This window comes from Oncorhynchus mykiss, chromosome 28, assembly GCF_013265735.2.
Source record: "Oncorhynchus mykiss isolate Arlee chromosome 28, USDA_OmykA_1.1, whole genome shotgun sequence".
NCBI classification, from domain to species: Eukaryota; Metazoa; Chordata; class Actinopteri; order Salmoniformes; family Salmonidae; genus Oncorhynchus; species Oncorhynchus mykiss.
Window position 1 is genome coordinate 35,866,747 of NC_048592.1, and position 13,257 is coordinate 35,880,003.

The window sequence follows — 13,257 nt, forward strand, 5'->3', positions numbered from 1 at the left end:
GGTTTTGATCAACTGGACGGTTATATAATCAAGTAGATATTACAACATAAGCCGTATCTGATAATATTTCAAGCGGAACAGAACCCACAATGTTTTACAAATTCATGGTATGTGTACTAAATGAATGCTGGCTTACACAATGGAAATTGAGGCTCATGCATGTTCCACACAGCCCAGTAAGGGAGCTCAATGGCAACTAAATTTGCATTAAAGTTGGTTTGTGTAACACTAGTTCTGGGTTTCCCTAAACCTCGGTCCTCGGGACACCAAGGGTTGTTGCGCTTAGTTTTTTTTTTTTTGCCCCTAGCATTACACAGCTGATTCAACTAATCATCAAGCGTCAATTATTTGAGTCAGCTGTGTAGTGTTGGGGGCAAAACCAAAACGTGCACCCCTTGGGGTCCCGAGGACAAAGTTTGGGAAAAACGCTGCACTAGTGTATAGTGAGGCACTTGGGCTTGATTGCAGCTAAAATCGATTAATAGTATGTCATGCATGTATAATGAACCATACAGTCAACAAGCTAAAAATCTGAGGTAAATAATTAGCAACTAAATTGCCATAGTGTAGCCTATCAAACCAAGTTAAAAAGATTGACCTTTCAACAAATGCAAAAACACAAAAAAAACTGAATATTCCAATGTGGATACATGTAACATTTGTTCATACAGACTAAAAACACACAGCAACATGGAAAAGGCATATTGCAAGTTATGATTTTTTTTTAAAAAGGTACATTTTCTCAACAGTGAATTGAATTCAGAAGCTCTTGTAGGTCTGACTTTCCACTGAAAGACATTAAGGACCGAGCAAAATATTAAGATCGGAAAGGAATGATGATCATATCAATGAGGCAGAAAAATGTATGAATTCAAATTGTGAGGTAAGTCTTCCTCTCAGTTTGATAGGGTTTTCATTCTTAGAAAGAGAAACGCAGCATACTGTGTAAGGGATTGCTGGCAAATTATTCTATTGTCTCCAGTTTAAAACTTGAGTTATTTTCACAGGTTCAATGTCTGACATTTAGTATGGAAGATCTGTCGTTAACCCAGACTTTCCCTGCAATTGAGCAAAGGTGTTAGGTCGGACACAAAGACAGAAGTAGTGTTTGATTTATGGTATCAACCCAGTGGACATTTTGCTCATGGTCTATGACATTTTCTGGTTGTTAACTAGTTTTCTGGTTGAGAAGACGTCCTATATAACCAGATTACAACCAACGGGTCTCTTTTACAACCAGGTAAAGCAAGAGAAACCGAGAAATGTTTTCATGACAAGGTAAAGAAGTCATGGAAAAGACTGTATATTTTGGTTGTGATTTGGTCAGAAGCTATGTTTACAACCAGATTACCAGACACATTATTTAATTTGCTAAAAAAAAAGAAAAAAAGACTAACAAAAACAACCTTAAAAACCATCCTTGTTCCATGTCAATTTTGTCTGCCGGGAACACAGATTCGGTCTCCTCAGAAACGGTGATGGTCAGAGTGTGACCTATGAAAGACTAATAACACTCACGCGGTGAAGTGGTCATAATCAAATTGTATTTGTCACATACACATGGTGTAAAGTAACTAAGCAATACAACATGCATGCTAATTTTGTGCATCTTGTTCGTAGCCTTATAACATTGAAACATACCTGGGTGACATACGCAGCGTAGCCTCGGTAACGTTTGAAAAATAATAATCGAGATTGAATTACGCGCTTCACATTTTAGTGTTATGTGCTTCAACGATGTTTCAATAATCTGTGCTTTCTCACAGACATCGCAAACGAAAAGTTACGACTTGCGTAAGGGGAATGGACACACCGAGACTAGGGTTGAATGGCGGGAACCCGGTTACTGAGATTCACGGCCCAAAACCACACACTTTTCTCGGGATAAATAACTGCGAGAAACCGGAAAATGCTAATAAATTATTTATTTATATGAACAGCATGGCGTGAATGGAACGTAAATTATACCCAATGTCTAAAATCTGGTTTCTCTACGGCATCTGCATGATAAATCAACGCTCAGGGAACATCAGTATGGACCGCAGTTCACAATGGATGTAGATCTAGCATGTCATGGTAAACACAAAATATATTGTGATGGTAGGCCTGCATTTTCTGCAGCATAGTCTATGCTACAGTAATATAAAGACTGAATGTCTTTACATCTGGCTTTAGGGATCACTTTTAGTTGTTTTAATTGTAAAGATAATTGTTTTATTGCAGCTGCAGTTTTAAAAACATCTGTGCACGTGCGAGCACACCGTCCTTCTCGCTCTAACTCCATTCAAATTGCATCCAATATATATATATATATATATATATATATATATATATATATATATATATATATATATATATATATATATATATATATATATATATCCTAGCCTACCTCTTTCAGGTAATACATTCAATGCAGTACTTGCCCTATATTTAGCTAATTAATGATGGGTTATGCATAATTAGGTTCTAATTTATAGCCCCTGTCTCTTGCGCAATACGCGCACACCCGTGCTCCGCTGGCCTCTTTAAAAACACGCTCCTTAGCTGTTGGAGTCCCATGCAGGAGAAGCTAGACTAGAATAGCTTGGACGTTTTCTTTAAGCATTTCTTATACCAATAGACTATTTGAAGAGGGACTGGTGCGCTTGTTTGCTGAATGGTAAATACAGCAGCCAGTATAACTAATTTGAAAGAGCGAACGCGCGATGTCGGTCGGCTATAGCAGTTATTTATTCAGACCCATGACCATTCTATCTTTGTGAAGAGAAGTGAAAGCCTTCTGCATCTAATTCGAGTCCTATATTGTTCAAGGATGTCATTGAGAATTATGAGAATAAAGGACAACGAAACGTATTTCATTTAACAGTTGAAAGAGAGGAAGGAAGGAAGCAAAAACAAATATAATATGCTAATAACATTAGGAGGAAATATTATTTAAAGGTATATATGGGTCAGTCGACTAAAATTATACAAATAGGCCCCATTATACTTCAAAATTAAAAACTATTTCGCTAACCTGTACTTGTAACTTTACAAGACGCATGTGCTGCACCGGAATCGCATGTTCTCTCCTCGCTTTATCACAGTTTGATCGATGTGTGTAATTCCAGTCGATATTATACAGTTCACACTCAGGAAGTATTAGCCTACTGGAGTTAGCTATATGCTCTGTTGGGTAAATAAATGAAACTAACTACATCAATGGGCTTTTATGTTTTTCTGTCGTGCGTAATGTGCAGTAAACTATATCATATATATTTGATAACCGCACAATCATGTGTTTGTTTTGGTGGCTTGGGCTCATTAAATGTCTTTAATGTATATGGCGCATCAGACTTGAATTTTCGCTCAACGGTCTATTCAAATCCAGACATAGGCATATTTATATGCTTTATAAATGATTTTACCGGGGAGAAAAGTGATTTATTTGTAAAATACCAGGAAAATATCCAACCCTAACAGAGAAGCATGAACACGGATAAAATTGTATATGACTTACATCATTGTCCGTTCTTGTCATAAGTTTAACTCATCCCTACTTTTTTTCCGGATGACTTGTATATGTAGAAGACTTAACATATTTTGCAGTTTTTTTTTCCCTTCCGTTGGACAATCATTCATCAAGCAGAGGATGACCTCCCCATTGAAAAACCATTGTCTCAATCCTGGAATCTTGGGACACAAAATCTCAATGTGTCTGTACCCGCACCTTGCATGTGAGAGTGAGAGTTTTAGATTAGTTTTCTTTATGGGGTCATTGCCAAGGCTGCGCTGCGTGTGTAAAATGGAGCCCAATAGGTTATTATGGACAAAAAGGCCTCAATGCAGCAGTAAATGTTGAAGACCTTTATGTTCCTCGTATTGCTTACTTTGTCCACTGTCTCTTGCTATAATTCTAAACAAGGCCATTGACATCATCTGTGCGGAGAGACAGAGGCATTGAAGTGGCCAAATATAGTAGCTCTCCTAGCATAGTCTTATCTGGCTTGAGTTGGTTGGCACTTCTGTTTAGTAGAAAGAGAGATCGCTTCTCACTTCTGTTTAGTAGAAAGAGATCGCTTCTCACTTCTGTTTAGTAGAAAGAGAGATCGCTTCTCACTTCTGTTTAGTAGAAAGGGAGATCGCTTCTCACTTCTGTTTAGTAGAAAGGGAGATCGCTTCTCACTTCTGTTTAGTAGAAAGAGAGATCGCTTCTCACTTCTGTTTAGTAGAAAGAGAGATCGCTTCTCACTTCTGTTTAGTAGAAAGGGAGATCGCTTCTCACTTCTGTTTAGTAGAAAGGGAGATCGCTTCTCACTTCTGTTTAGTAGAAAGGGAGATCGCTTCTCACTTCTGTTTAGTAGAAAGGGAGATCGCTTCTCACTTCTGTTTAGTAGAAAGCGAGATCGCTTCTCACTTCTGTTTAGTAGAAAGGGAGATCGCTTCTCACTTCTGTTTAGTAGAAAGAGAGATCGCTTCTCACTTCTGTTTTGAGACAGCGTTTCTTGTTGCTTACATTTGCCACACAGATTGAAGAGCTGACTTGGCTCTCTTCCCTTACAAGCCTCACAAAAACAAAAATCTGGCACTTCCTAGTCCTGGAATGTTCACTCTTAAAGTTCCCCCACTAATTGCCCCCCCCCCCCCCCCCTTCCCCTCTGTCCCTAAATTCTCTTTCTTGTTGTAGTTTTCCCAGGGTCCAGATCCCCCTTGGGTCAGCAGCATGTGTCGGTACAGCATCACTATGCCAGGGAAGACTCCTCCAATGGCGGCCCGGCCCAATGCTTACACAGGGCGTCTTCCAGAAAGCCCGCCAGCTTCTCACAGTCCTCCTGAAGAAACATGAGACCAGAAATAAGGGGTTATATATTAAGGGACGATATTTAGTTGCACTTTATTTTAAAGGTACAATGACCAGGTATTTAAAACAGGTTTGATTCTTTGGGATTCATTCAAATAAGTCCCACTAGGCAACATTTGGTATCAGGTAATCAAATTGTGTGAAATTGTTCAAAGTAAGTACCAGAAAAAAAATAAGAAAAAAAAACAATACTTCTGTATAAATACTACAGATTTAAGGCTGGCCTGGGTTGAGTTTAATTTAATCAATCAGTGTCTTCTGCTCCTCTTACCTCACTGATGAAGGCGAAGTGAACCAGCTCACTAGCCAGGTCTTTGGAGCTGTCAGCTAAATTGGAAAACACAAAACAGCCACCAAAAACCTTAACATATAAAGATCCTCAACCAGTCCTACAGTTAAAAGGGGCCCCTATTACTGCCATGGATTATTTGCTAGCAGTTACTGAAGTTTGTAGTGGCTGTTTAGATAAAAACCAAACCACCGATTCCAGTCCTGGCCCATAGACTACTTTCAGGTTGAGGAAACATCTAACTTCAAATAAAATCCTGAACTTCCCCTTTAAAAACTGCATGCGATCAACTGAATAACCCATAATAGATGGAGCTGTATATCTGCATTTGTAACAGCCCCTCTGTATATTGGCATGTGGTTGTTAACTTGGTATCTGGTACTAGGTCATTTATCTGTTGATCTACAGTGGAGGGGGGGGGCTAATTCAATGAGTTAGTGGCCGTTACTGTAGAAACACATTGCCTTGTCAAGAACATGAACCCCAACTGTGCCACGTCACAAGCTGTTTTAAAAAAGATATATATATATTTTTAAATGTCTCCGAAACTAATCTACCCAGTCTATAGGACCAGGAGATTAATGTACATCCTGTTTGGTTAATACGATGTCAAAAAGTAACGTTACAATAACGTTGTTGAACGTTGGATTGACTCACTAGGCAGAACGTCACAGTTCAGCTGCCGTTGGAGCTTGTCGTCCATCTTCAGGAGGAGAGAGAGCTGCAGATAACAGATAATTCAATTCAAATTCTAATTGGTTTTTATTAGCTATTATAAAATGGAGAGGTGCGAGTGTGTGCACTGGGTCAGATTTGAACCCATCCCAACTCTCGTGCATACTGTACGTAAGTGCCGAGGGCTTTGATTTATTACATTTGTTTTTATTTCACCTTTATTTAACCAGGTAGGCCAGTTGAGAACAAGTTCTCATTTAAAACTGCGACCTGGCCAAGATAAAGCATAGCAGTTCGACACATACAACACAAAGTTACAGATTGGAATAAACAAACATAGTCAATAATACAGTAGAAAAGGTCTATGCAAATGAGGTAAGATAAGGGAGGTAAGGCAATAAATAGGCCATGTTGGCAAAGTAATTACAATATACCAATTAAACACTGGAGTGATAGATGTGCAGAAGATGAATGTGCAAGTAGAGATACTGGGGTGCAAAGGAGCAAGATAAATAAATACAGTATGGGGATGAGGTAGTTGGATGGGCTATTTACAGATGGGCTATGTACAGGTGCAATGATCTGTGAGCTGCACTGACAGCTGGTGCTTAAAGCTAGTGAGGGAGATATGAGTCTCCAGCGATTTTTGCAGTTTGTTCCAGTCATCGGCAGCAGAGGACTGGAAGGAAAGGCGGCCAAAGGAGGAATTGGCTGCGGCACTAACCACACAAACCAAGATGTTTTATTGTGCAATTATTTGTTGCCTGTAGTTATAAAAGCTCACACGTTTACATTCCAGCAACAATTCTTTGTTCCTTTTAAAGTGTAAGTTGTTGTAGATGAAAATGAACAAAAACTCACATGACTTCTGGTGCCTTCCTCAGTGAACTCCAAGTTACAATGCATTTGGACAACCTGTACAGTTTCAAGCATGACACACAGAGAGAGAGAGAAAAAAAAAATCTGCTCAACTGATTTCCAACACTTTTTTCATGACCATAGGGCACCACCTTGAAATTGAAAGCAGACAAAAAGAAGGTTCATTTTAGTGCCTAAGTGTCTTAAGGGCACAGCGGCAGAAGATAGTACCGTCTGGTATCTAAAACCAGGAACCTTCCGGTTGCCAGTTAAAGAGACTGTATAGTTGATAATTGTTTACCCCAACATTTTGGTTGGGTGTTGCCGGTATGGTTCATATACAGTACATTTGCTATTAAACACTTTTTTTGTTGTTGACTGGCCCGGGATTTGAACCAGCAACCTCCTGACTACTGGTCTGCATGGAACCCCTCGTATAAGTTACCTTTCTGGTCTCCATCTCCTGGGGCTCCGGGCTGGGAGTCTTCACTGTCTCCATGCGCTCCTGGAAGATGGACAAGGTCCGGGGCATGGTGAGGCCCCGCTGGAAGTTCATCAAGGGATAGATCCCATTCCTAGTGAGTACACAGTAAGAAAGAGACAATCCAATCAATTGAAAAACAGACTAAGTGAGTTAAATCATGTGATGTACAGTCTTTACTTTAAATACTGACTAAATGCCACAGTCAGTATGAAAAAGGGGGAAGGGACAAGAGTCCCTTGGAATATCTTAAGACTTAATTGAGTTGAGTATTTTTTTTAAATTTTTTTACATGAACATTTTAGTCATTTGTCAGACGCTCTTATCCAGAGCAACTCACAGTTAGTGCATTCATCTTAAGACCGCTAGGTGAGACAACCACATGTCACAGTAAGTCCATTTTTCCTCTAAGCAGCGATCGGCAAAGTCAGAGCTACTAAGGAGAAGTGATAGTTATAAACATATGTGGCGGCCATCATAGCACCGGACGGTTCTAACATCAACCGGAAAGTCAAACAAATTTAGGATTAAAAAGAGGTTTACTATGTAGATCATATTTACTTTAACCAGGCGAGTCAGTTAACAGATTCTTATTTACAATAACGGCTGGCAAGTGGCGTGGAATAAGTGCAGCAATAAATAAAATAGCGGCCAACTCTAATAAAACACAACATAAAATGTGTGTATAAGCATCCAATTAAAAAGCAGACAAGAGATGGATAGAGGACACAATTGAATGCCAGTTGTGGGCGCAAGCTGCCAAGGTCCGATCTGGATCCAATCGTAGGTCATTTGATTTGTTTATACCAGATATAGGAGCTGCAGATGCACACCCATAACATTTGATGATGAGCAGACCAACAGAAATTAGACAATATCTTACCGTAATCAACCAAGGTTTCGGTACACAGTTTTTTTCCCCCCTTTATAATTGCATCCCTCCTTCCTGATCAAGGTTTATATCCTTGATAATTTAGAATGTATGTATGTATGTATGTATGTATGTATGTATGTATGTATGTATGTATGTATGTATGTATGTATGTATGTATGTATGTATGTACAGTTGAAGTCAGAAGTTCACATGCACGTTAGCCAAATACATTTAAACTCAGTTTTTCACAATTCCTGACATTTCATCCTAGTAAAAATTCCCTGTCTTAGGTCAGTTAGGATCAACACTTTATTTTAAGAATGTGAAATGTCAGAATAATAGTAGAGAGAATGATTTATTTCAGCTTTTATTCCTTTCATCACATTCCCAGTGGGTCAGAAGTTTAAATACACTCAATTAGTATTTGGTAGCATTGCCTTTAAATTGTTTAACTTGGGTCAAATGTTTTGGGTAGCCTTCCACAAGCTTCCCACATAAGTTAGGTGAATTTTGACCCATTCCGCCTGACAGAGCTAGGGTAACAGTCAGGTTTGTAGGCCTCCTTGCTCGCACACGCTTTTCTGCCCACAAATGTTCTATGGGATTGAGGTCAGGGCTTTGCGATGGCCACTCCAAAACCTTGACTTTGTTGTCCTTAAGCCATTTTGCCACATCTTTGGAAGTATGCTTGGGGTCATTGTCCATTTAAGATCCATTTGTGACCAAGCTTTAACTTCCTGACTGATGTCTTAAGATGTGGCTTCAATTTATCCACATAATTTTCCCTCCTCGTGATGCCATCTATTTTGTGAAGTGCACCAGTCCCTCCTGCAGCAAAGCACCCCCACAACATGATGCTGCCACCCCCGTGCTTCACGGTCGGGATGGTGTTCTTCAGCTTGCAAGCCTCCCCCTTTTTCCTCCAAACATAATGATGGTCATTATGGCCAAACCCTTCAATTTTTGTTTCATCAGACCAGAGGACATTTCTCAAAAAAGGACCATCTTTGTCCCCATGTGCAGTTGCAAACTGTAGTCTGGCTTTTTTATGACAGTTTTGGAGCAGTAGCTTCCTCCTTCCTCCTAACCTTTCAGGTTATGTGGATATAGATACTTTTGTACCTGTTTCCTCCAGCATCTTCACAAGGTCCTTTGCTGTTGTTCTGGGATTGATTTGCACTTTTCGCCCCAAAGTACGTTCATCTCTAGGAGACAGAACACGTCTCCTTCCTGAGCGGTATGACGGCTGCATGGTCCCATGGTGTTTATACTTGCGTACTATTGTTTGTACAGATGAACGTGGTACCTTCAGGTGTTTGAAAATTGCTCCCAAGGATGAAGACTTGGAGATCTTTCTAAGGTCTTGGCTGATATCTTTTGATTTTCCCATTATGTCAAGCAAAGAGGCAGTGAGTTTGAAGGTAGGCCTTGAAATACATCCACAGGTACACCTCCAAATTACTCAAATTATGTCAATAAAGCCATGACATCAGTTTCTGAAATGTTCCAAGCTGTTTAAAGGCACAGTCAACTTAGTGTATGTAAACTTCTGACCCACTGGAATTGTGATACAGTGAAATAATCTGTCAGTAAACAATTGTTGGAAAAATGACTTGTGTCATGCACAAAGTAGATGTCCTAACCGACTTGCCAAAACTATAGTTTGCTAACAAGAAATGTGTGGTGTGGATGAAAAACAAGTTTTAATGACTCCAATCTAAGTGTATGTAAACTTCTGACTTCAACTGTATATAGTACCAATCAAAGGTTTGGACACCGACTCATTCCAGGGTTTTTATTTATTTTTACTATTTTCTACATTGTAGAATAATAGTGAAGACGTCAACACTATGAAATAACACATATGGAATCATGTAGTAACCCCCCCCCCCCTCAAAAAAGTGTTAAACAAATCTAAATATATTTGAGATTCTTCAAAGTAGCCACCATTTGCCTTGATGACAGCTTTTCACACTCCTGGCAGTAAAAATAAAGAAAAATCCTTGAATGAGTAGGTGTCCAAACTTTTGACTGGTACTTTATGTAATGTAATCTCAGGCTGGAGCAGCCTTCTACTTTTAATGATCAAATAAATTAAATCCAATAACCTTTCTGCCCTCCAACGCCCACACTTACTTTACGTCCTCCAGAAATTTGTCCAGTTCTAGCGGCGAAACATTCGAGTACCTTTAGGAAACGATGAGAAATGGGACAGCATATGAGTAATAACATCAACAAATCACCTCAATCAAACAGACCTTGGGGTCTGGTTTTTCTCCATCCTTACTTGATCTCCACCCCGGGCCGGTCCCCATGCTTGATCTCAGCCATCACACCACTGGGGTCAAAAGTTCTGGTCTTCTCTTCAAGGCAGTTATCATGAAGCTGATCTGTTAAAAGAGGGAATGCATTTGAGACTACCGTTATGTAATTAATATGGAGATTATTTTTATTGGATTGACCTCTAGAAGAGATAACTTCAACTTTAACGTCAAAGGGATATTGGACTCCTAACCTGAAGAAAAAAAAATGTGGGATTGTAGTGGACTAAGTAACAAAATCCTAAAATATTGTTTTTGACAAAAATATACAGATTCACAATGTATTTGTGAACCGTTTCAGAAAGCTGGGTGTACGATAGACGTCACTACTTCACAGAAGAGGCATTTGAACATTACATTTAAAAAAAAATTTTTTTTTAGCAAAGTGGCTTTTTTGAGCATGTCAATTTATGTGCCGTAATAACAAACTCGTATGTAATCTGTAAATATAAATAAAATGTGAAATCACAAAGCTGTTTAGACAAAATCTTGCCTAGCCATCATGAATGGTTGAGATAATGAGTGGGCTGGGACATTCACAACAAGAGGGTCCGTTCTGTCGCGCAAGTCTTCTCTGTCAAATGGCACTTCATGCTCTCTGCTATTGCAGATATTTGACCGATCCATCGGATTTACTCATATTTTCATCATGGACAACATGCAAAGTGTAGCTACAGCTTTCAATACCAGTTTTGTCCTGAATACTGCTGCTGGTATCGACACAGCTTTATCTTCTGTGGCTAAAGCACTCTGGACTGGTTGAAGCTGAGTGGGAAGGACTATTTTGAAAGTGTGTCTGCTGTGAATCATCATAATCCATACACCGGTAAGAGTCTACAGTTAAAATACCAAGATAGCTACATGAACATGTGTTATTCTCTCAACTATATCAAAAAGTCATTTTCATAGCTAGCCATTGTTACACATATATAGCTATCATGGCGCCAGAGATGGCTGACATTTTACATGCTCTTAACCATATGTGTTTTTTTTTTTGCGTTGTTTTTAACTTATTCTGTACATAATGTTGCTGCTACCGTCTCTTATGACCGAAAATAACTTCTGGACATCTGAACAGCAATTAGTCACCACGAACTGGCAGAAGCTTTTTTTTCTTTCCCTTTATAATGAGTCAGACGAGCCTGACGTGAACGACATACTGCTTTCCTGGGAACAGGCCCAAATCCGTTCACTTGCATGAAGATAAGAGGGGGGAAAAAAAGAGGACAGAGTCCTTCTGAAAATTTGTAGGCGATCAAATAAACCCCCACTGCCTTCCGTTCTACTAGCTAACATGCAATCATTGGAAAAGAAAAATCGACATCCTACGAGGAAGATTAAACTCCCAACGGGACATTAAAAACGAATATCTTATGACGACGACGTCATCAACATACAGCTGACGGGTTATACGCAGTATCGGCAGGATGGAACAGCGGTGTCTGATAAGACAGGGGTGCACGATATCTAAGGAAGTCTCAAGGTTTTGCTCACCTGAGGTAGAGTATCTCATGATAAGCTGTAGACCACACTATCAGTATTTTTCGTAGCTGTCTACATACCACCACAGACCGATGCTGGCACTAAAAGACCGCACACCGATTCCTGCTTACAAGCAAGAATTAAAGCAGGAAGCACCAGTCACTCGGTCAATTAAAAAAAAAGTGGTCAAATGACGCAGATGCTACGCTACAGGACTGTTTTGCTAGCACAGACTGGAATATGTTCCATGATTCCTCCAATGACATTGACATTCTGTAAATTGATGTGGCTCTGTGCAAATTCACGGGATGTTTAATGTAAACTGAGGTTTTTGGATATAAATATGAACTTGATCGAACAAAACATACATGTATTGTGTAACATGTTGTCCCGGGAGTGTCATCTGATGAAGAATATCAAAGCTTAGTGATTAATTTGATCTATATTTCTGCTTTCTGTGACACCTCTCTTTGGTTGGAAAATGGCTGTATGCTTTCTGTGACTAGTTGCTGACCTAACATAATGATATGTTCTGCTTTCGCCGAAAAGCCTTTTTGAAATCGGACACTGTGGTTGGATTAACGAGACATTTCTTTAACTTCTCTAGGGTAGGGGAAAGCATTTGGAATTTTTGATGAAAAGCGTGCCCAAATTTAACTGCCTTCTACTCAGACCCAGAAGATAGGATATGCATATAATTCGTAGATTTGGATAGAAAACACTAAAGTTTCCAAAACTGTTACAATAATGTCGGAGTATAACAGAACTGATTTGACAGGCGAAAACCTGAGAAAAATCCATTCAGGAGGTAGGATTTTTGTTGTTGTAGTTTTCTATTCAATGCCATTACAGTATCTTAGGACTCAAATTGCAGTTCCTATGCCTTCCACTAGATGTCTTTAGAAATAGTTTCAGGCTTGTATTCTGATAAATGAGGGAGTAAGAGCAGTCTGAATGAGTGGACCCTGCCGTGTCACAGAGCTTTTTCATCCCAGAGAGAGTGCCTTTCTTGTTTACCTTTTATATTGACGACGTTATTGTCCGGTTGAAATATTATCGATTATTTAGGCTAAAAACAACCTGAGGATTGAATATAAACATCGTTTGACATGTTTCTATGAACTTTACAGATACAATTTGGATTTTTTTGTCTGCCTGTTGTGACTGCGTTTGAGCCTGTGGATTACTGAAGAAAACGTGAACAAAACTGAGGTTTTCGGATATAAAGAGAGACTTTATCAAACAAAAGGAACATTTATTGAATAAATGAATCTTCTGAGTGCAACCATATGAAGCTCAAAAGGTAAGTGATACATTTCATCTCTATTTAGTTGGATTCACAAGAAGTTAATCTTTAAACCTATGTAAAATAGTTGTATCTTTTCTGAATTTTTATAATGAGTATTTCTGTATTTGAATTTGGCGCTCTGCAAT

The 13,257-nt window shown here is 39.2% G+C and overlaps 1 protein-coding gene across 1 annotated transcript in view; it reads right to left on the reverse strand.

Moving 5' to 3' along the window:
- Positions 1 to 3,409: 3,409 nt before the first annotated feature.
- LOC110509091 (nuclear receptor-binding protein 2) overlaps positions 3,410 to 13,257 on the reverse strand; it is a 55,628-nt gene continuing 45,780 nt past the window's right edge. The window contains exons 12-18 of the mRNA XM_036966073.1: positions 10,308 to 10,410; positions 10,157 to 10,207; positions 7,111 to 7,240; positions 6,669 to 6,722; positions 5,790 to 5,853; positions 5,115 to 5,170; positions 3,410 to 4,814 (exon numbers count right to left, since the gene is read on the reverse strand). Coding sequence (XP_036821968.1) covers positions 4,725 to 4,814; positions 5,115 to 5,170; positions 5,790 to 5,853; positions 6,669 to 6,722; positions 7,111 to 7,240; positions 10,157 to 10,207; positions 10,308 to 10,410 — 548 coding nt within the window. The 3' untranslated portion in view covers positions 3,410 to 4,724. The remainder of the gene's footprint in view (positions 4,815 to 5,114; positions 5,171 to 5,789; positions 5,854 to 6,668; positions 6,723 to 7,110; positions 7,241 to 10,156; positions 10,208 to 10,307; positions 10,411 to 13,257) is intronic.